The 23,205-nt window shown below is 52.9% G+C and overlaps 1 protein-coding gene and 2 pseudogenes across 6 annotated transcripts in view; all 3 read left to right on the forward strand.

The window, feature by feature from the left end:
* Window positions 1-21,684, forward strand: part of TMEM44 (transmembrane protein 44) — a 40,509-nt gene extending 18,825 nt beyond the window's left edge. The window contains exons 9-12 of one of the 6 annotated variants that reach the window (XR_011387987.1): window positions 872-1,030; window positions 14,042-14,074; window positions 17,952-18,921; window positions 19,568-20,421. Coding sequence is in view for 2 of the 6 variants with exons in the window: in XM_070072344.1 (XP_069928445.1) it covers window positions 872-1,030; window positions 14,042-14,074; window positions 17,952-18,062 (303 nt within the window). In the remaining 4 variants the exon portion in view is untranslated. Of the gene's footprint in view, window positions 1-871; window positions 1,031-3,146; window positions 3,470-14,041; window positions 14,075-17,951 lie in introns of those variants that run through there. The other 5 variants (XR_011387988.1, XR_011387989.1, XR_011387990.1 and 2 more) reach the window with 5 other exon arrangements.
* On the forward strand, window positions 4,754-6,365 carry LOC138849451 (checkpoint protein HUS1 pseudogene; annotated as a pseudogene).
* On the forward strand, window positions 9,404-10,738 carry LOC138849313 (complement component 1 Q subcomponent-binding protein, mitochondrial pseudogene; annotated as a pseudogene).
* Window positions 21,685-23,205: the final 1,521 nt, after the last annotated feature.

Here is a 23,205-nt window from a genome sequence, read left to right on the forward strand (position 1 = left end):
ACAGCCACCTGGACGTGGGTGCTCTCCCAGGAAGCTGCACTGAACCGGGCAAGGCTGGAGCCCTGCTGGATGTGGGCTCCCGAGCCATTCTCTTGCACTCGGGCCATTTACTTCTGAGTCCCGTGCAGGATGGATGCGTGGATGCGTGGATGGATAGATGTATGATAGGTGATAAATGATAAAAAAGTGATAGATAAAAGATAGATGGCAGGCAAGTAATCAATAGGTAGGTGATAGACAGGCGGTAGATAGAAATGCTAGGAAATCTCTCTAGGTTCTTTCTCCCTTAGCCCCCCGCCCCTCTTCCCCTCTATGCCCTGTGCTGCTGGTGGGCGTGTGTTGTAAAGCCTCCAAGGGCTGCACTATTCTTGGCAGTAGCTTTCCAAATTACAAACACACACACACACACCCTTTGATCCAGCAGCTCCTTCTCTAGGAATCTGCCCTTTGAAACCATGTCTGTATAGTGTCACTTTCCAAAGCCAGAACTGATTGTAAAAGCAAGATGTTGGAAACACCCAGTAGTAGGGCTCAAAGGTTAAATACATTGTGAACACCTACAGCGCTGCCCAAAACTTCCAATATAGAACTCCCATCAGGCCAGTTGTCAGGCGAAAAGAAGCAAAGTGCGTAAGGGAGCAGAGGGCGCGCTGCCATCCTGGAGCTGGGAGGAATCGGGTCTGTGCACTCGGCTGCGCATACAGAACCTCACGGAAGGGCATGCAGGAACCCGAGCTCCGGCTGCCCCCGGGAGACCAGATGGCCGGGGGACGAGTGCGGAGTGGACATAGGAGTGTGTGAGTGCCTGGACAGCTCACACATGAAGAAGTAAACCAAGTGTCCCTGCCTGCCCTTCCCACACACCTCGCAGGCCAGCTGCAGCGCCACCAGGTTGCCCGGCGATGGACACACGAGGGCTGGGGACGCATCGCCGCAGGAGCCTCCCTCGTATCCCCCTGTTCAGGTCATCCGGGCCCGCGTGTCTTCCAGCAGCTCCTCCGAGGTCTCCTCCATCAACTCGGACTTGGAGGTAGGCGGCTTGGCCTGCTGGGCGGGGCGCATGGGTGTGGTCCCCCAGCCCAAGCTTCCCACTGCTTGGGGCTGGCGCTGCCGTTCCAGTAGTCTTGCCCATATTACCCTTGCAGCTGCTGAATGACTGACTCCCCTCGGGGCTCCCACAGCCTGCCCAAGGGATGGCCCCAGCCTTCAGGGTCAGGCTGGTCAGGGGAGCACAGGAGTCACTGCACATTCAAGTCCTGTAGAAATAAGTGCATGAACAATAAGCTCTTATATTTATTTATTTCAGAAAGAAAGGGACATGTAGATTGACAGAGAGAGGGCTCCTAGCCACTGGTCACTCCCCCAAATATCCACAATAGCTGGGGCTGGGCTGGACTAAAGCCGGGAGCCAGGAACTCCATCCAGGTCTGTGTGGCAGCAACACACCAGATCGAGCCCTCACCACTGTCTCCCAGGGTGTGCATCAGCAGGAAGCTGGAGTCAGCAGCCAGAGTTGGAGATGGAACCCAGGCGCTCTGTTGTGGGTCCAGGGCGTCCTAACCAGTGTCTAAACACATAGGCCAAATGCCTATGTTTATTATTTAATAAACTTTTAACTGGTGCCTCCCAAACCCACCTGAGCAGGAAGCCATTCTTGCCTCTATGGGCACCTGCTCCGTCCTATGGCACCAGCGATGTCACACACAGGAGGCCCTGGACTGGGCACTAGGCCTAGTGCTTTTATAAACTTGACCCCAATTTGAATGCTTACATCTGTGAGCTCAGCACGTTCACATTCTGAGTACTCGAACAGGTGTCACGCTCAGCTCTGAGCTGTCCCGGCTCTCTGGGACCCATAGTTGTTTGTGCTCCCAGTCCCATTCGGACAGAAATTTCCTTTTTTAAAACAAAACAAAAAAGTAATATTTATTCATTTGAAAGAGTTACAGAGAGGAAAAGAAAAGAGAGAGAGGCCTTCCATCCGCTGGTTCACTCCCCAGATGGCCTCAACAGCCAGGGCTGGGCCAGGCTGGAGCCAGGAGCCAGGAGCTTCTTCCAGGTCTTCCACGTGGGTGCAGGGGCCAAAGGACTTGGGCCATCTTCTATTTTTCTGGACCAGAAGTGGAGTAGCCGGGACTTGAATGGGTGACTGTATGGGACGCTGGTGTCGCAGGTGGCGGCTCTACCCACGACACCACAGTGCCGGTCCCAGGAAGTTTCCATTTGTCTGGAAAAATGCTAATGGCAATGTAGTGGCCATGTGTATGCTGGAAGTGGCCGGCTGCGGCCAGGGGAGGAAGGACTATCTTTCGTTCTGAGTTTGCATCCTTCTAATCTGCCGCGGAGACCGTGCGAACACTACGTGCTGGCTGCTGCTCCGTGTGGGGTCGAGGTGTCCTTGGTGGAGCACTCGGCCATCCTCAGCCCCCTAGATTTGCTGATCTTACCCTGAGATTCAGCCCCTGACTGTGGTGAGGTCCAGATTCCTGCACGTGCCACGCCAAGCCTCTCCCACCCGCCCACCTCACACAGCCCCCCGACCCTCACCCAGCGCTGGGCCTGGCCCGGGACTCTTCTGTCCGCAGGCCTCTGGGCCCTTCCTCCTGGGCTCCCTGGGGTTCCATTCCTGCAGGTCTGAACCCTCACTGTCATGGCTCCTTCCCCGGCACCCAGAGTCACAGCCCTGGCACAGCTTCCCCTGCATAAGGTGCAGCCTGGCCGCCCTGGGTAGCCGGGTCATCTTCTCCTTTCTCTGTCCCTGGACACTGGTGGTCACGGAGAGCTGGGTTTGAGTTAGGGGCTCTGCCCGCTTCGGATTCTGGGATCCGGTCTCAGAGCGTGTGGGTGCCCAGGCGCCTGGCCCACAGCCTGGAGCCGGCAGCTGGCAGAGGTCTCAGGCTGGAGTTCAGAGGAAGGGGCCTGACCACAGCATTGCTTTGGCTGGGCGGAAGGGACAGACAGGTAAGTGGAGCAGGGAGTGGCCGGGCAGAGTGTGGGCTCTGGAAACTTCCACCGCTCACCTTTGGCTGAGGTAGGGATGGGACAGCGAGCTGGCACGCTCACGTTTGTGCTTGGAGGGGTTTGGGTCGTTCCTCCGTTCTGCTATCCTTCTTTGTCCCTGACCCAATTGTCTCTTTCTTTTTTAGAAACCAGTTGTTTGAGGTTTGAAAACTCCAAGGGCATGGGGCGTGCTCTTAACTTAGACAGGTGGAAATGACGCTTTTGCTCGGCGCTCCTGCCTCACCCCCTGCGGCGGGCACTCACCCTAAGGAACCAAGCCCTGAGGCCCCATAAAGAGAGGTGGGAACACTTCTCTGCCCAACCGTGGACGGCGCGCTGTCCACGGAGATTAATCCATGAGCAGGAGACAGTAGCTTTCTCCAGGTGTGCAATCTTGTAAGTTCTATTTCCTGTTTCTAAAGGAAAACACGTTTTCAGTAGAAAATTCGGAAAATGTAACATAAGAAAACTAAAATGAACCCCAAGCATTTCGTCCAGTGGCTGCCTGTGGGTGGGGGCCTGGTGGCCTGAGCCGCTGCCCTGCCTCTCAGAGCAGACTTCCTGGTGCATCCTGACCTGGCCGGCAGCTGAGTGTGAGCCTGGAAGGGTCTTTTAGCGATGAGCACAACCCCACGGTGTCACGGGGCCGTCTGTCACTCATCCATGGTGGGACTTTGAAAGGAAATGCGGAAAGACAGATGGAGCGGCCCGAACCCAGCCCCTGGCTGGTGGCTGCAGTGCTTGGTAATGGTCCTGTCCCCTCATCCATCCAGAGCACCCTCCCAAGAGATGGAAGCCGACAGGTGAGCGCCGGGCCTTCCATGGCCAATTCCTCTGGCTTGGGACCCCTGGCTCCCAGGATGGCATAGTGCACCCACCCCACGGGCTCCCTCAACCCAGGGCATCTCCGCCGAGCCGGGGGCTGCTCCTGCCTCCCACCGACTGGGCCCACCACTGGCCCCCTGGGCTTTCATCTGAGCCTCCCACCGAGGGAAACTGGCTGCCTTCAACTCCCCGCTGCGGGGGACTCAGGCCTGGAGCCCCAGCGTGGTTAAGGCAACTGGCCTGTCTCCTGCGTGCTCCTTCATCGTTGTGGAGCTCAGAGATGCTGGCCTTACGTCCACATTCTTGTTTTGAACCCCTGCTTCCTGCAGTGAGTTAGGGAAGTGGAGAAGTGGCGTGTCAACGAGGCAGGCCGTCCACTGCGGTCCCTATCGCCAACCATGGCTGCAGACGTGGTGTGTGCCCGGGCTGTGTGGTCTGTGCTGCACAAGCATCATTTGTCCGCCTGCAGCAGGAGTCTGGGACTACGGGAGTCTAAGTGATTTTTCCAGGAAAACATGATAGGAGGAAGAAGAACTGGCAGACGTGGCATGTGCACCCGGCTCCGGCTGCTCGGAAACCTCCCTTGTTAACCACTCCACTTGTCCGCCTGCTGGCCCCGGTCAGGGTGCCCGGTGGGTAACGTGCCAGCCTCAGCACCAAGGATCTGCGGCTGATTTCCCCCAGCGCTGGATCTGCTGAGGATGCCGCATTTCAGCCTTGTCTTCACCTGAACGGGGCAGGCGTGTGCGTGCAGGCGGAAACTGAAAACTGGCAAAGGACCGCGCGCTTGTGCGGTGGAGGAAACGAAGGCTGCTGCCCCTGGGCCTTCTTTAATGTTTATCGTCCACTGGTTCACTCCCTAAATGCCCACAGCAGTCAGGGCTGAAGCCGGGACTCCACCGCCGGGAACTCAATCCGCATCTTTCACATGGGCGCCCGGGGCCCAGCCCAACCCTTCCAAGGTGCACGTTAGCAGGAAACTGGCCTCGAGCAGAGCTGGGGTTCCAGTCCAGGCGTTCCAGTATGGATGCAGGCATCCACGCAGCATTTATTTTTAAAGATTTATTTTATTTTATTTCAAAGTCAGAGTTACACAGAGAGAGGAGAGGCAGAGAGAGTGAAGTCTTCCATCCAATGGTTCACTCTCCAGATGGCCGCAACGGCCGGAGCTGAGCCAGTCTGAAGCCAGGAGCCAGAAGCTTCTTCCTTGTCTCCCATGCGGGTACAGGGCCCCAAGGACTTGGGCCATCTTCCACTGCTTTCCCAGGCCATAGCAGAGAGCTGGATGGGAAGTGGAGCAGCTAGGTCTCGAACTGGCACCCATATGGGATGCCGGCGCTTCAGGCCAGGGCGTTAATCCACTGAGCCACAGCGTGGGCCCCCAAGCAGCATTTTGATCACTGTGCCAAACACCTGCCCCCCTTCTGCCCAGGTAATTTTTTAAAAAAATATTTATTTATGAGAACCGCCCAGCGCCCCCACGTTTCCGGGCGGGACACAATCTGCTGTGGCCACCAAGTTCCAGGCCAAGATTGTGGACACAGCCTGTCTGAATCACTTCGCTGGGGTTAATAACATAGTAGCTGAGCTGGCCAAGCCCCACACCCTGCACATCAGCCCAGACAAGCTGAACTTTCTCCTGTGGAACACGCTGGCTGCCAGCCGCGTGAGCACGTGGTGTGAGCTGGAGCAGTGAGTTTCCGATGGAGGGAGCCTCTGCAGAAAACAATGAGATTGTCGTTGGAGAACTTCTCTCTAACCTTGAAGACTGCCCAGAGTGTCAGGGCCTTGAACATGAAGCTGACCAGTCAGCACTCCCCATGCCTCACCATCTCCTCTGTGGAGCTGATTTCTGTGTCAAGCAGTGGTCGCATTGTGACACATGGCATCCCGACAAAAGTTATTCCTAGAAGATTCTAGAAGAACCTCCAGGAGCCCTCTGTCCCAGATCCTGACGTTAGATTTTATTTACCTGTCCTGAAGACCACGAGGAGTGTTGTGGACAAGACGACAAACAGCAGCAGCCACCTTGTCACTGGGGCAAACCTCAACGGAGAACTGAACTTGAACACAGAAACTGAACTAGCGTGCCTGACGGCTCCAGAGAGCTCAGGAACTCCCCCACCGCTGGCCTCTGAAGATGCCTCGCAAGACAGAAGCCAGAACAAATGACTGAAGTGCAAATAGATTTCAAGAAGCCCGTGGGGCTCCTTTCCGGACAGCAGGTGAACGCCGCAAAAGCCCTATGCGATACTGTGCATAACAGGATTGTTCATTTCGATTGCTTCCTGACGGCGTCTCCCTCCAGTATTTCAGTGCCTCACCTGGCAGGACGGGACCGCGGGCGCGGAGGCCACGGGCTGGAGGTCCTGTCCTCACCGTGCTGTAGCTCCCTCGCTCTGTAGAAACCCAGTTGGAGAAGCACTGCTTCACGTTAGGCATGTGTGCTTGGCTTTGCCTGTAAGAAGCTGGGTTCATCCAGACTTCAAGGAGCAGTTTCTGGTTGACTTGGGTGAGGAGTCAGAACTGGCAGGGGTGGCTCAGACTCCAGCCCAGCTCGCTGGCGTCTCCCTGCGCCCGTCCCGTGGCACCAGGACAGGAGGGCTGCCTCTCTGCCACCTTAGGGCTGCAGCACATGGTGCCTCAATGCACAGAAGACACAGCCCCCTCCCCTCCTGGGGCTTGGGCAGCAGCCAGCGAGGCCCGGAGCCCCTGCCCCTCATCTTCTCTCTCAGGCTGGTGCTGGGCTGTCGTAAGCCGGTCGTTCCTGCCCTGTGTCGGATCTGACGTTTGGCAAAGCGCGCCTGTGGTTGAGTCACTTGTAAGTCAGTGCCTGTGGGAGGTGAGGTGCGTTCCGGTGCACCTGTCGCCAGAGTTGAGCTAAGTTGGTCTCCTCTGGAATGCATGCAGGAGTTGAAGGCCTAACGTGTCATGTCAATCATAGGAAGAGGGCGGAGATCAATCTGAGGATGGTGGGGCTGGGGGCTGTAGCAAGTGATGTATTCCATTCAGAGATGAGCCTGCGTCCCGGGAGAGGGCCCTGGTGGCGTCAGTGGAAGCTGCATCCAGACACACGCTCTTGCCGCCTTGGGTCGCCGCTGGCAAGGACGCCATCACCATGTGAGGCTTCAGAACCTGGAGCCCTGACCAGCGTTGTTTGAAGATACTCTCATGGCCGGCGCCGTGGCTCACTAGGCTAATCCTCCGCCTAGCGGCGCCGGCACACCGGGTTCTAGTCCCGGTTGGGGCGCCGGATTCTGTCCCGGTTGCCCCTCTTCCAGGCCAGCTCTCTGCTGTGGCCAGGGAGTGCAGTGGAGGATGGCCCAGGTGCTTGGGCCCTGCACCCCATGGGAGACCAGGAGAAGCACCTGGCTCCTGGCTCCTGCCATCGGATCAGCGCGGTGCGCCGGCCGCAGCACGCCAGCCGCGGCGGCCATTGGAGGGTGAACCAACGGCAAAAGGAAGACCTTTCTCTCTGTCTCTCTCTCTCACTGTCCACTCTGCCTGTCAAAAAAAAAAAAAAAAAAAAAAAAAAAGAATGAAGATACTCTCAGAGCTGGCTCAGCACCCGTGGGTGTCCTCGTGTTCTCCACCAAGTGAAATCCCAGCTGTCCCTGGGCAGGCATCACAGGCATCGTCTCAAGGTCATATCACAAAGACCTGAGTTGCTTAACACCAGGTGAAGAAATGGAAAAATCATCAAAAATGAAAATTTCTCCCTTTTTTTCCTTCTGATGTGGTAAAACCAGTGTATTTGAATGACTTTTCAAGAGATGCTGGACAATGTTAAACAAGATGCCATATCATGTTGAATAATGTTTTAAAATCAGAGACATAGTTATAGTTTGCAAAGCCTCTCTCCCTTCCTTGGCGCTTAAGAATTCTAGCCACAAAATCATTATTTCACTTAAAATTGTGAAAATGATTTTTATCATGCAAAATGAAATGACATATGAAAATGGTTTTATAAAAATATTTATTTATTTAAGAGACAGAGAGAGAGGGAAAGAGAAGGATCTTCCATCTACTGATTTCACTACGCAAATGACCAGGCCAAAGTTGGGAGCCAGGAGCTTCTTCCAGGTCTCCCATGTGGGTGCAGGGGCCCAAGCACTTGGGCCATTTTCTACTGCTTTCTCAGGAGCATCTGCAGGGAGCTGGATTGGAAGTGGAACAGCCGGGACTCGAACCCGTGCCCATATGGGATGCCAGCACTGCAGGCAGTGGCTTTACCTGCTAAGCAGTAGCACCAGCCCTCCAACAGTATCTTGACCCCTGTGGAAGCGCCTGCCCCTCAGAGGGCCACTGAATAACTCTTTGTAGTTGCTCTGCCTTTCAAAAAATATGAAATAAATAAACAAGATGCTAAAATTAATTTTAAAAGGGAGAGAGATAGCAAAAACAATTTTTGGAAAAAATACTGTAAAGGCTCTTAGAGAATATGGGAAATCTGTTTCTTTGAAAATTTTTCTGTAATGAACACATTTTACTGTTAAAACAGAAACAGGGAGAAGACCATAAAATTTTATTTTTCATTTTTGGGGAATGTCAGTTACACAGACAGGTTAATTGTCCTTAGCACAGTATCATTCCTTTAAAAAGTTAACTTCAAAAATACTGACCACTGTTTCCACTAGAGGGCACTCATCGTAAGTTCTATGCTGCTCATGACACCAGAGGTGTGGAAAGAAACTTGCAAGGTTTCCAGAGATGCAAGCCTGTTTGCTTGGTTTAGTAACTCTTGTATTCTGGAGGAAATTTAGGTTTCCAGAGCAGTGGCAAAGGCAGTATAGAGAGTTCCTGGCTGTCCTGTGCCCAGCCTCCCCGATGCTCACTTCTTACAAAGCCACACTGCGTTTGTCAGCATGGGCGCACCACCTCTGCTAACAAACCTGCACTGTTTATTTGTATTTCCCAAGTTTTCCATTAGTGGTCTCTTTCTGTTTCAGGATACAATCCAGGATACTACATTGCACTTAGTAATTTTTTTAAAAGATTTATTTATTTATTTGAAAGTCAGAGTTACACAGAGAGAGAGGAGAGGCAGAGAAAGAGAGAGGTCTTCTATCCTCTGATTCACTCCCCAATTGACCACAGTGGCCGGAGCTGTGCCGATCTGAAGCCAAGAGCCAGGAGCTTCTTCCTGGTCTCCCATGTGGGCGCAGGGGCCCAAGGACTTGGGCCATCTTCTATTCCTTTCCCAGGCCATAGCAGAGATCTGGATCAGAAATGGAGCCGCCTGGTCTTGAACTGGCGCCCATATGGGATGCCGGCGCTTTAGGCGAGGGTGTTCACCCACTGCGCCACAGCGCCGGCCCCATACTTAGTAATTTTTATTAAACAAATATGACTAGCTGTAATCTCCACAAATTATCAGTCAAGTGCATGAAAGCCTGTATTTTCTAAATGTGAAGGTTGGCATTTTTCTTTAACCTTTTTTACATTTGTAAGTTTAACTTTTCAACCCCTATATGTTTTTTTAAACATTTATTTATTTGAAAGAGTTACAAAGGAGAGGCAGAGAAAGAGAGATCTTGAGAGAGAGATCGATCTTCCATCCACTGGTTCACTCCCCAAATGGCTACAATGGCTAGGGCTAGGCCAGACTGAAGCCAGGAGCCAGGAGCTTCATCTGGATCTCCCACATGGGTGCAGGGGCCCAAATATTTGGGCCATCTTCTGCTGCTTTCCCAGGTGCATTAGCAGGGAGCTGTATCAGAAATGGAGCAGCCAGGACTGGAACCAGTGCTCATACGGGATGCCTGCGCTGCAGACGGCAGCTTTATCTGCTGTGCCACAGCACCAGGCCCTACAATTTGTCTTTTTAAAATTTTTTATTTATTGCATCCGCACATGTCTGCTGCTGTCTATGTGCTGCTACCTTTGCTTCGCTGGATGCCCTGTGCCCTGGGCCCTGCCATCGTGGGTCTCCGCACCACGGCTCTGGCAGCTGCTGCTGCCCGCCCGCTCCCCGGCCTTGCACCCAGCCCTTCGGGCAGCTCAGCGTGTGCGCTGGCTCGGTGCAGGGACCCTGCCTCCTGTGGCCTCAGGGCTCTGCACCTGAGCCTGCGGCTGCCTGCACTGCACACAGAGGGAGAGAGAGCTTTTGTGGATTTCCTTACCGATGAGATTAAGGAGGAGAAGAAAATCCAGAAGCATAAAGCCCTTCCTAAGACGTCTGGAGGCTGGGAACTAGAGGTGAACAAAGTGGCCGGGGAGAAGATTGCTGTCACTTTCAACACTAACAGTAGCATCCCACCAACCTTTGATGGAAGGAGGAGCCCTCACAATGACAGAAGGCTGAGGAACAGGAGCCTGAATTGGCATCAACTCCAAATTTCGTGGTTGAAGTTATCAAGAGTGACGGCAAGAAGGCCCTCGTACTGGACTGTCACTACCCGGAGGATGGGGTTGGACAAGAGGAGGCGGCTGAGCGTGACATTTTCTCTATCGGGGAAGTTAGCTTTCAGGCTACCGGCGAGTCTGAGTGGAAGGACACCAATTACACACTCAGCACAGATCCCTGGACTGGGCCTTGTATGACCACCTGGTGGATTTCCTGGCGGACTGAGGAGTGGACAACACTTCTGCGGATGAGCTGGTGGAGTCCAGCACCGCGCTGGAGCACCAGGAGTGCATTACTTTCCTTGAGGACCTCAAAAGTTCTGTCGAGAGCCAGTAAAGACAGCGAAACTTGTCTGGCAGGCTGTGGCCAATGAACAGAACCTGCCCTGACCCCCAGACACCCGTGCATAGTGACGGTTACCATCCCAATAGCATGGAAAATAGCAAATTTAAATTATTACTGTTGCACTCTCATTTTTACTCTGTACAAACTTACTGCTTCTAGATTTTTATATAACATACAATGATGGACAATAAATTTGGTTTTATCTCCTCAAAAATAATAAAATTTTTATTTATTAATTTATTAGCTGAAAGGCAAGAGACAGAGCAAAACAGACAAAGAGATCTTCCATCTACTGATTGACTCCCCAAATGCCTGCAACAGGTGGGGCTTGGCCAGATGGGAGCCAGGAGCTGGGAACTCCATCTCGGTTTCCCACATCAGTGGCAAGGACCCAAATACTTGGGCCATCACTTGGTGCCAACCTGGGTGCAAGTGAGCAGGAAGCTGGGATCAGCAGCAGAGCTAGGACTCGAATCCAGGCACTCCCATACGGGATGTCGTGCCCAGCCCCCACCCCTCGTTTCTGTTGTTTGCAGTCTGTGGAACTGTCATTTAGTAATTTGTGTCTCCTCCAATGAATCTCTTTTTCCCCAAGTTTATGTCCCTCTGGCAGGATGTCACTTAAAGAGGAATACTAAGGTATTAGTACTAATTTTTTTGAGTGTAACAATAGCATTGTATTTAGGATTTTTTTTTTTTTTTTTTGACAGGCAGAGTTAGACAGTGAGAGAGAAAGAGACAGAGAGAAAGGTCTTCTTTTTCCGTTGGTTCACCCCGCAAGTGGCCACTACAGCCGGCGCATTGTGGCCGGCACGCTGCACCAATCTGAAGCCAGGAGCCAGGTGCTTCCTCCTGGTCTCCCATATGGGTGCAGGGCACAAGCACTTGGGCCATCCTCCACTGCACTCCTGGGCCACAGCAGAGAGCTGACCTGGAAGAGGAGCAACCGGGATAGAACCCGGTGCCCCAATCGGGACTAGAACCCGGTGTGCCGGTGCCACAGGCGGAGGATTAGCCTAGTGAGTTGTGGCGCTGGCCTGTGTTAGGAAACTGGGGCAGCTGTAGCCAGGTGGCCACATGGCCAGCTACCTGAGCCAGGCTCCACCCCCATCCTAATGGGATTCACTGCTCCTGCTTCCCTGCCCGCCCTCCGGTGAAGTTTTAAAAGGGCCTGTTCCTGAACACGTGCTCTCTTGACTCTTCTCTCTCGGTTCCTCTCTCTAGCCTCCTCCTCTGGTCTCTTGGCTCTTGGTTCTTCTCTCTTGGCTCTGCTCTCCTCTCTCCTCTTCTCTGCTCTATCTTCTCTCCTTGCTAGCTCCTCTCCTCTCTGTCTCTCTTACAGTCTCCCTTTCTTTTTCCTTAGCCGCCCCTTCACTCCGGTCTGTAGGGTGTTCCCCAATAAACCCTTTCCCTTACTCCAGTGCCCGGTGTGCTTTGCGACGGCTAACATTAAGATATAACAGCCTGTATTTAGGGTTTTTAAAAGGTCCTTACCTGTGAGCTAATTCTAAAGCATTTATAGATGAAATGACTTTTAAAAGATTTGTTTATTTGGGGCCAGGCCAAAGTCAGGAGCCAAGAACTTCCAGGTCTCCCCTGTGTGTGGCAAGGGCCAAATTACTTGGGCCTATCTTCTACTGCCTTTCCAAGCACATTAGCAGGACGCTGGATTGGCAGCAGAGTAGCTGAGATTCGAGCTGGTGCTCTGATGTGGGATGCTGGTGTCATGACTGGTGACTTAGCCCTCCGTGCCACAGTGCCGGCCCTCGCAATGATTTATTTTAAAATAGTTTAGCAAATAAAAACAATAGGGAGCTAGATCAAATAAAACAGGATATGTTCCTGGTGGGTTTTGGACTTGTTTTTACTTTTGTATATGCATGAAAATCCTGTAAATAAAAAGCTGTTTAAAATGAAAATTTTAAACAATTGAACAATAGAACGTTTGTTTTATAAAACAAAATCTTTTTAAGGAAATATTCTTGGTGTTTGGTTGGAAGCTAGTGTCACGGTTTTGTTTTGTTTTTAGTTTTTCCTTAGTTTATTTTACTTCTTATTTGAGAGGTGACGAGAGCGACAGAGATCTCCCATTTGTTGGTTCATTCCCCAGATGTGCGCAATGGTTCAGGCTGGGCCAGGCCAAAGCCAGCAGCCAGTTGTAGGTGGCAGGAACCCAACCACTTGAGCCATCCCCTGGTGCCTCCCAGGGTGCACATCGGCAAGAGGCTGGAGTTGGGAGCAGAGGCAGGGCTCAAACCCAGGCACTCTGACATGGGACGCGGGTATCCCAAGCAGCTCCTTAACGGCTGCACCTCCCACCTGCCTGGAGGCTTTGTTCTGATGAGATAGTAACCACAAAGTCTGTGGATGTTTGCGTTGGCAGTGTAACAGACACACACACATCCATGTAACAGGCACTTGGAGATTCACAGCTGCAAGTCAGAAATGCATGTCTCAGGGCCAGTGCTGTGGCATTGTGGGCTAAGCTGCCGCCTGCAGTGCTGGCATCCCATATGGGCGCTGGTTCGAGTGCTGGCTGCTCCACTTCTAATCCAGCTCTCTGTTGTGGCCTGGAAAAGCAGCGGCAGATGACCCAAGAGCTTGGGCCCCGCCCATGTGGGACACCCGGAGGAAGCCCCTGGATCCTGGCTTTGGATCAACCCAGCTCCGGTCATTGTGGCCATTTGGAGAGTGAACCAGCAGATGAAAGACCTCTCTCTGTCTCTTCCTCTCTCTGTGACTCTGTCTTTCAAATAAATTAAAAAAAAAAAAAACCAACAACAAAAAGCAATACACGTCTCCCTAGCCCTGCATAAGATGCTGCAGGAAGAGCAGGCCATGTGGTGCAGCCTCCCAAACCCTGAGTCAGACATAGTTGAGGTTTGGAGTGGAACCAACCATGCTGCAAACACTGATTAAAATGAGTCTTGGCTGGGGCATAATATCCCATATTTCAGGGTGGGGATTTTATTTGCATCTTAGTTTTTTTTTTAATTTTTTTTTTTTTTAATTTTTGACAGGCAGAGTGGACAGTGAGAGAGAGAGAGACAGAGAGAAAGGTCTTCCTTTTGCCATTGGTTCACCCTCCAATGGCCGCCGTGGCCGGCGCGCTGCAGCCAGCACACCGCGCTGATCCGATGGCAGGAGCCAGGTGCTTTGCATCTTAGTTTTATAGGTTTGTGTTGACTCATCTTAACTATGTAGTTAATAAATGATAGATTTATTACTATCACTACTACTACTACTACTAATTTCTAATGATAATAATTTTTAAACCTCTCTAGATTGTAATTTGTTTCCCAGGACCTGCTGCCCCTCATAATTATCACAGTTACCTTATTGATCATTTAACTAAATTGTAACTGCTGGCCGCTGCTGCCTTCTCGCTGGCTGAATTCAGCCGTCCCTTGGCCTTTTCAGAGCTGTCTGCTGGGTTGCCGAGCAGACAGGGGCTGGCACTGGGCTCTGCTCTGCCCTGTGATGTGGCAAACTCTGGCCAACACTCTTTCTCTTTTTATTCTGCAGCAGAAGTATTGGGAGGCCCTAAACTCGGAGCAGGTACGCACAACCATGCTGTCTCTCTTCCAGCAAGGACTTCCTATGGCTTGATTCAGTTCCTGTTTGTGTCAGACCTCTTTGGATGGCTGGGCCCCAGGAGAGATTCCTTACTTTAGGAAACGTGTGAAAATGAGAGGCAAGGCTAAAGACAAGTGCGATTGATTGATTGATTGATTGATTTGAAAGACAGAGTTACAAAGAGGCAGAGGCAGAGAGAGAGTCTTCCATCCGCTGGTTCACTCTCCAAATGGCCACAATGGCTGGAGCTGAGCTGATCCAAAGCTAGGAGCCAGGAGCTTCTTCCAGGTCTCCCATGCAGGTGCAGGGGTCCAAGGACTTGGGCCATCTTCTACTGCTTTCCCAGGCCATAGCAGAGAGCTGGATTGGAAGTGGAGCACCTAGGATTCGAACCAGCGCCCATATGGGATGCCAGCACTGCAGGTGGTGGCTTTACCCGCCACACCACAGCGCCAGCCCCACCAGTGGGATTTCTAGGGCTTTCTCAGTTCAGAGTTCCTTCTGCTTTGGAGGGTACTCAGATGAACCCAGATGGTAGGAGAAGATGCATAACCCACTAACTGAGCATAGCTTGGAGCAGGGTTTTGTGCGCCCGTGGGACAGCTGTGGGTCATGAGCAGGAGCGGTGCTGGGCGTGGCTGTGGCCGTTGCCATCAGCAGTCCCACGGTGGCAGCCACAGCCTCCAGGCCATGCTCACCTCCCGTGGCAGATGTGCGCATTTCCTGACAGCTGCATGTCCCTGTGCCTGTCCTCTCCCAGGACTGTGTCTCTGAGACCAGATCACTTTTTGCTCAGGTCCTTTTTATGCCTGGTTTCCAGCAATGTCTTTATTACTTAAAGTGAAATTTTAAAACACACGATTCTGAGGAGTCTGAAGAAAGAGATCTTAAATTCTTTCTGAGACTTGTTCCACTTTAAAGAGTTTGCTTGATTCAAGGGGCAGGCAGTTTCCATTTGTAGGCAGCTGGATTGGTTGGGATTAGCAAGATTAACTCACGAAGCTATCCAAGGAGCTGTGGTTTTCAGATATCAGAGTATCTAAGAATCAGCTTCAGAGTTCGCTAAAATGCCAAACCTTGGGTCTCGACCCCAGAAGGTCTAGCTTGGGCCCCTAGCATTAGCCTTGTTAGCCGGCAGTGGGTACCTCCAGTGGGCTTGGTCCAGAGCACCCTGGAACTGTGACCCGGGCCTTGGACCTCATCTTGAAAAAAGCATCCATTGTGGGGCTCCCTGCCCATCCCCGAGAGCAGAAGCGGCCCCTTCTCCTACCCCGGGCAGGTGGGGCACAGGGGCTGGGGGCCAGACAAGCTTTTATTCCGGATCTTGGATGAAGTCCAGGAGGAATTTGGCCAAAGGCATCCAGCCCATCTCCTACCCAAGTAACCACGAAGTTTGCTCCGGAAGTGGTCGGCACAGCCACAACCAGATACGGGGAGGGGCAAGCTGCGTGAACCCAATGAACTATGTCCCTGGCCTGCAGGGCCATGGCATGAAGGGGTCTTTCCAACACGATAGCTTTTTAAATACCAAGTAGTAGTTCTTGGTTCAGTTACTGCCAATAAGTCACTGGCTGAACTGGGCTCACTTCTGCTGTTCAAGACAAAGCCAGCGCGTGTTTCCTAATAGGCATGGAGCAGGAAGTACCTGCCAGAGGCCCAGGGGCCCCTCAGGGCTGCACTGTTTGCTTCGGCTTACGATTCCCAAGTAGGTGGAGTGGGCGTCTCAGAGTGCATGGCCGTGCCGGGGTCTGTGATCTTGCCCACCTAGTTCATCCCGTAGGCGGACACATCCTGCGTGGCTTTTGCTGGTTGTTTCCTGGGTTTCCTGATAACGTCAAATGTGACGTTATGACTGAGACTCATCGGTCACGGCAGCTCAGAAATGGGAGAGGTCTGATGTAGTTGCTGCTGCAGCACCACGGCTTGCACGTGGGAAGACTGATGCCCAAGAAGAGGGAGCAAGTCAGTGACCGGAGGCCTGGAGCCAGTCCCTTGCCTCTGTGGCTGGGACTTCACTGGTGGTGCTGAGGTCCCCTTGACCTTGACCACCGCGTGTCATCCCTCATAGAACAACAGGGGAGTTTGCAATCAGCTCCATCAGTGCTTACATACCCACTTTTTTTTTTTTTTTAAACCTTTCATTCTTACCCCTGCAAGTTTCAATTGCCCATACTTATCTAAGTCATGATGAAATATTCACTGGTAGTGCCCACCACTCTAAATTTTTTTAAAGATTTATTTATTTAGTTGAGAGGTAGAGTTACAGACAGAGAGAGGGAAAGAGAAAGATCTTCCATCCGCTGGTTCATTCCCCAAATAGCTGCAACAGCTGGAGCTGGGCCAATCCAAAGCCAGGAGCCAGGAGCCAGGAGCCAGGAGCCAGGAGCTTCTGGGTCTCCCGTGTCAGTGCAGGGGCCCAAGCACTTGGTCCATCTTCTACTGATTTTCCAGGCCGTAGCAGAGAGCAGGATAGAAAGTGGAGCGGCAGGCGCTGCGGCTCACTAGGCTAATCCTCCGCCTTGCGGCGCCGGCACACCGGGTTCTAGTCCCGGTCGGGGCGCCAGATTCTGTCCCGGTTGCCCCTCTTCCAGGCCAGCTCTCTGCTGTGGCCCAGGAGTGCAGTGGAGGATGGCCCAAGTGCTTGGGCCCTGCACCCCATGGGAGACCAGGAGAAACACCTGGCTCCTGGCTTCTGGCTTTGGATCAGCGCGGTGCGCCAGCAGCAGCGCACTGGCTGTGGCGGCCATTGGAGGGTGAACCAACGGCAAAAGGAAGACCTTTCTCTCTCTCTCTCTCTCTCACTGTCCACTCTGCCTGTCATAAAAAAAAAAAAAAAAAGAAAAAGAAAAAGAAAAAAGAAAGTGGAGCAACCAGGATACAAATTGGTGCCCATATGGGATGCCTGCACCACAGGTAGAGGCTTAGCCCACTACGCCACAGCACCAGCCCTGAAGTGGGTTTTAAACATCTATTTTCAGGCCGGCACCATGGCTCACTAGGCTAGTCCTCAGGCACCCCAGGTTCTAGCCCCGGTTGGGGTGCCGGATTCTGTCCCCGTTGCCCCTCTTCCAGTCCAGCTCTCTGCTGTGGCCTGGGAAGGCAGTGGAGGATGGCCCAGGTCCTTGGGCCCTGCACCTGCATGGGAGACCAGGAAGAAGCACCTGGCTCCTGGCTTCGGATTGGTGCAGCACGCTGGTCGCAGCACGCTGGCCATGGCGGCCATTTGGGGGGTGAATCAACGGAAGGAAGACCTTTCTCTCTGTCTCTCTCTCTCTCACTGTCTAACTCTGCCTGTCCAAAAAAAAAAAAAAAAAAAAAAATATCTATTTCGAGTAGTCCACTGAGCCTCAGGTTGAGAGGAGACACCATGTGAGGCACAAGCTCAGTTCTCCAGGAGCTGAGAGGACAAGGCAGGTGTCTGCAGGCCAGGCTGTCCCTGCACAGATGGAAATAACTGATGGAGGAACAGAAGGTGAGTAGCAGGTGAGAGCTCAGTGGGCCACGGCTTTCCAGGTAGGCTTCCTGGAATTCATAAATAATGAATTGAATTTGCCTGGTCTTTTCCAGGAACGTTAAGCAGGGAGGTAGGGATTCTCAGGATCAAGGGAACCTGACTCAGCCTCACTAGATGAGGACATGCTGAAGGCAGGTAAGAGTAGAGAAGGGGGTGGGAAGGGAAGTGAGGCTGACCTGTTCAGAGTAGCTATTAATTAATGCCCACACTTGCCCCTTCAGGTCCCAGAGACAACCACCTGGTTAACAGGTGAAAGCCGCGACTGAGGCTGTTGTTTGGGGAGGGGTTATGGAAGATGGGAAGGGTCTGTTCCAGCAAAGTGCCTTTGTGTCTTTTTCTCCACAGTGGGACCCTGAAGACGTGAATCTGGAAGGACACAAGGGCAACATGGAGCCGGCTGGCTCCCAGTCACGTGGAGACTCTTTGAGGCCTGTAGACTTGACCTTGGATGACTAACACCTGCAGCCAGCCCACCAGTTCAGAGCCCATGGTCAGTAACGCAGCAGGGATCCCATGGCAGGATTTCAGCCGCTACAGAAGCTGCCCAGGAAAATGAGGAACCAAAAGCTGTTCGTGAGCCTGGCCGATCTACATCATGGCTCAGACAGGAAGTTCAGACCGTGTGTCCTGTGGGCAGATCTGGATATGTCAGCTTTGTTTGAAGATCACAAGATCACAGATGGCTCTTGCTTTGTGAAGATAAACCTTCACGCATGGGACATTAGGGCCTCTACCCACCCCCCCCACCCCCACCCCTTCCCTCTACTCCCTTGAGATTCAGCCATAAACGGAATCCCTTCTAGGTTCCAGGAATGAGTTCACTTCACAAACAGCTGACGTGTTTGGACTGCAGCAGAGCCTCTTCTGCAAGACTTAAGCCCAGACGAGAGAGGTGGGCCCACCCGCCAGGAGGCCTGGGGGTGTGCACAGGAACTGCTCTCCAGTCATATACTTGAGTTACCTGCTGGAAGCTATAGCTAGGACTGCCCAGGCAACCAAGTGTTTGTGAGATCACTGGTGTTGCAAGAACAAACAAAGCAAACTGCTCTGGGCGCCAGGACTTCTTAGAACCTGGCAAGGTATGTGCCAAGGCAGGGTTTGCAGATGAAGGGGACTGCATGCTTCAAGGCCTAACGGAGAGCATGCCGAGGGTAAGAGGCACGGCAGGAGCACAGCAACCCCACGTAGCACTGTTCTGATACTGTGATCACCGAGTGAGGGCATGGTGAAGGGAAGGGCGCCCGGGTGAGGGCGAACACTGGTGTGAACAAGCTTTTACTGAATGAATGGATGTGACTCACCGTGGAGGACAGGGGTAAGTGTGCCACCAGGGGAACTGGGAGAGATGCCAAGGGGCGGCTCTGCTCCTGGCTGACCCCAGTAACCCTGTGACTCATCCTCAGCTGCCAGTCACTCCTAAGGGGTACTGCATGCCCCAGCAGCAGCCGTGGGTGTCTTAGAGAAGCAAGTTGGCTCTGCAAGTCCCCACATAGATCTGAATCCCCTGGGTGACCTCTGAACTAGAAGTAAACTTAAAGCCACCTTCTCTTTCCCTTATTTGAGCTGCCATGGTCTCTGGCCATCGTGTGTGCGAAAAGTTTGCTAAGGCTAGCTTTGCTTTGTGATTTTAACCACTGAAGTTGTACTTTGGAGGAAGGAGATGTGAGAGGATGCCTGGGTGTGAGGGGGCAGAGCATTGCAGCAGATGAGATGGAACAGAGCACTGGAGGCAGGGAAGGGTGGAATCTAGTCCAGGAAGGAGGAATCTGAGGTAGTCAGATTGGATGGTGCAGTACAGGCTGGGGTGGGGGTGGGTAGTGGTCTGGAAAGGAAACAGATGGTAGAGACTAGGGCATTGGTGCTTGGTTCTGTTGGCAATTGATAGTCATGGAAGCTACCAGAACAGGAAGTGACTGACTTCCCTTCAGGTACTCCACAACTGATGGGTTTTTTATTCCTAGGGCCCCAACTTTTCAGGGAGCAGAAGTGTACAGTCCTGGTACAGGTGGACATGTGTTTGGTCTAGAGACTGAGCAGTAACCGCACAACAGGAACGGCTGATCTTCGAAGCAGGTGATGGGGACAGAATGGTATGCCTTGAGGCTGTCCCCCACCCCCAACACACACACATCCCAAGCAGAGGCTGGGTGATGCTCTCCAGGGCACCAGAAACTGGATCCTGGTGGTTGGCAACCATCCGTTCACCCAAGAACATCAAATGATCGTGCTAACTTTCAGCAGCACAAACTACTTGAGCTCCAGATGCTGTCTCCCCAGACCTCATCATCCCAGCCCCTCCCTTCACCATCCAGTTTCTGTCATCACAGCTCCAGCTTGTTTCCGATGAGCACCAAGTCTCTTCCTGGTGACCCACCAAACTGGAGGCTTGGGATTGGGCTTTATCGTTCCATGAGAAATCTGCCTGCATGTGAAATTCTGGACCTCGGGAGCCTCTGTGAAGAGGTGCCAACCGGCTGGCACCACGGCTCACTAGGCTAATCCTCTGCCTGCGGTGCCTGCACCCCGGGTTCTAGTCCCAGTTGGGGTGCCAGATTCTGTCCCGGTCGCTCCTCTTCCAGTCCAGCTCTCTGCTGTCGCCCGGGAAGGCAGTGGAGGATGGCCCAGGTCCTTGGGCCCTGAACCCGCATGGGAGAACAGGAGGAAGCACCTGGCTCCTGGCTTCGGATCGGCACAGCACGCTGGCCATGGCAGCCATTTTGGGGGTGAACCAACGAAAGGAAGAGGAAGAGCTTTATCTCTGTCTCTCTTTCACTAACTCTACCTGTCAAAAAAAAAAAAAAAAAAAAAAGAAGAAGAAGAAGAGGCCAAACTACCCTTCTCCAAGGAGCGGGTTCCACTGCAGCTTCATCTCTAGCCATTGATCAGGTTGCCAGGGCCATGGGAGTTACCTGCCCTGATGACCTACTGAGCAGCACAGCGGGTCACCCACACTGGGAAGGGGCTAAGGAAGACACTGGAATCATCCCGTGCTGCCTACTCATCTGGAGGTGTGGTCGATCTGACAGTCTTCACCGTGCTGCCTGTTAAATGTGTCCGCAGGACTCAGAGCCCATTACCACCCTCGTCAACTTCTGAGAGACTGAGTCATGCCTACTAGAAAGCCTGTGGCAAAGACTAAGTAAAGGATTAGTTGCTTTCCTCCCTAAACTTCCTGGACACATTCTCCTGTTGGCAACCAGTCAGACTAACAGACGGGATTTCAGAGGTTTGAATCTTCTGTGAGTGATTACCTCATCTTTATTTATGCTCCAATGGGAGAAAAAGAAAAAAAGGACCCCATCACCTATTCATCTGCTGAAGTCTATTATTTAGGGAGAGCTCTGATCACTAAGATTTTCTTAAAAGCCTATCTAGATCCTCAAGAACTAGCCGCTTTATCTCCGTCTAGGGCGTCAGCATGATAAAGAGATTTGTGTGTGTCATCTGGTGACACACTCACACACAAGGGCATGAGCTCCTAGCTTAGAGGCACTGGGCCAAGAAGCATGGCCAGGCTCCAGGCCACGGGTCTGATTCAGTGTGCTACTTGTCATTTCCCTTTCTGGGTCACGGTTTCCTCATCCATGAAATGAAAGTTAGGCCACCTTTCTTTCCTGTTTGATTTTATTACCATGCTTGTTTGTCTCCCATAGACTACTGACATCTTTATAAACTTACAAGAAGCATTATAATACTAAGGCAAATTCCAGGTATGCCTTAAAAATAGGTTTCATTGTATCACGTATACCCGCTCTGTTTGGATCTTACTATCCACTTTAAGTCAAATCTGGGGCTGGCAGCCTGCAGGCAGCCCACATGAGCACAGGTCTGAGTCCTGGCTGCTCCTCTTCGGATGTGTTTCCTGCTAAGGCAGCTAGGCAAGCAGCAGCAGATGGCTCCAGTGCTGGGCCCCTGCCGTCCACGTGGGAACTGGGATGCAGTTCCAGGCTCCCGGCTTCTGCCTGGCCCAGCCCTGGCCTTTGCAGCTATTTGGGGAGTGAACCAAAAGATGGAAGATCTCTCTCTCTTTCCCTCTGTAACTCTGCTTTTCAAATAAATCAATCTTTTGGGGAAAAAATGAAGTTAAATGTGTCAATCACTAAAGAAGAGGACAGAGGAGTCTTAGGAACACCCCTCTAATTTCCCAACACTTCCACATCTCTCTGCACTTCTTCTCCGGCCCCTTCCCCGCTCCCCTCCCCCTCTCCCTCCCATTTCAGACCTCCGAGGGCTTTGCTCTACCCTCCCCCCAGCGCAGGCGACGACCCCTTCAGTAAGTGGACCCGTGAGGTCAGCACCAGGAGGGGCGAGCCTGGGAACAGAGCTGGATCTAATGACTCGGAGAACACCCAGTGCGCTCTTTCCTACCCTCGCTGTGAGAGCCAAGCAAGGCACCGGGCATTGAGGACAGGTCAACAAACGCCGCTGACTGATGCCCTGCTAATCGGCCGCGCGCACCACTCGGCACACCCTCCCAAGCCCGGGGAGCTTCCCACCGGCTGTGGCCTCGGCTCCGCGTGCGCCTCGCCCACGGCCGTCCCAGCGGGGCAGCAGGCGGCCGCCTCGGGCTCGTAAGGCTGGGTGGGCACCCACTCCCAACACCCGTCAGAAACGAGGCCAGACGCCCCGCGCCCACCCGCTCACAGAAGGCGGCCGCACCGCCACCCTATAGCGCGCTGCGACCTCTCGGTGGTACTTCCGGGAAGGAGGGCGGCGCGCGACTCGGCGCGTGCGCACTCCGCAGTCCTCCCCGCCGCGGCGCAGGGCAGGGAGGTGCCCAAGGGTGCGTTTCACTGAAGCAGGCTTTTAAGGAGATAATTACAATATCCGTTTACGGTTCCTGGCAGATTTATGACCGCTCAACAGCCCTGGGTTATACTGTAAACCATTCTGATTTAAAATACATTAAACTTTTTTGAAGTAACAATAGTGCCTACGGCGACGTGGCGCTGGCATCCTATATGGGTGCCAGTTCCAGAACCCGCTGCCCCTCTTCCAGTCCAGCTCTCTGCTATGGCCTGGAAAAGCAGTGGAAGATGGCCCAAGTCCTTGGGCCCCTGCACCCACGTGGAAGACCTGGAAGAAGCACCTGGCTCTTGGCTTCAGATTGGCGCAGCTCTGGCCGTTGCGGTCATCTGGGGAGTGACCCAATGGAAGGAAGACCTTTCTCTCTGTCTCTCCCTTTCACTGTCTGTAACTCTAACTCTCAAATAAACAAAATATTTTAAAAAATAAAAAATAGTGCCTATATATAGTTTTCTTTACTTCAAGATTGTACCGAAAAGCTGAAACACTGCCCTGCCCCTTTGCCCCCAGCACTCTGCTTCCTGCTGCTCACCCAACCGCCAGCCTTTTTGTTTGTTTGTTTTAATCTGAGGCCACCAGTTCTGACTGTTGCTAGTTCTGGTGGTTGACTTCGTTGGAACACGCTCTCAGCTGCAGGGCCCCAGTGTCACCTGCCCTGCTCCCGCGCGGGTCTGCCATCGGCGAACACGGGCAGAGGCCCTGCGCCAGGCGCCACCCGCAGAGCCAGACACTGTGGCTGAGCGCTGTCTTCGCGGGGCAGGCAGCCGCCGGGCCCTTTGGACGAGGACTCACG

Source organism: Oryctolagus cuniculus, chromosome 4 (assembly GCF_964237555.1).
Source record: "Oryctolagus cuniculus chromosome 4, mOryCun1.1, whole genome shotgun sequence".
Taxonomy (NCBI): domain Eukaryota; kingdom Metazoa; phylum Chordata; class Mammalia; order Lagomorpha; family Leporidae; genus Oryctolagus; species Oryctolagus cuniculus.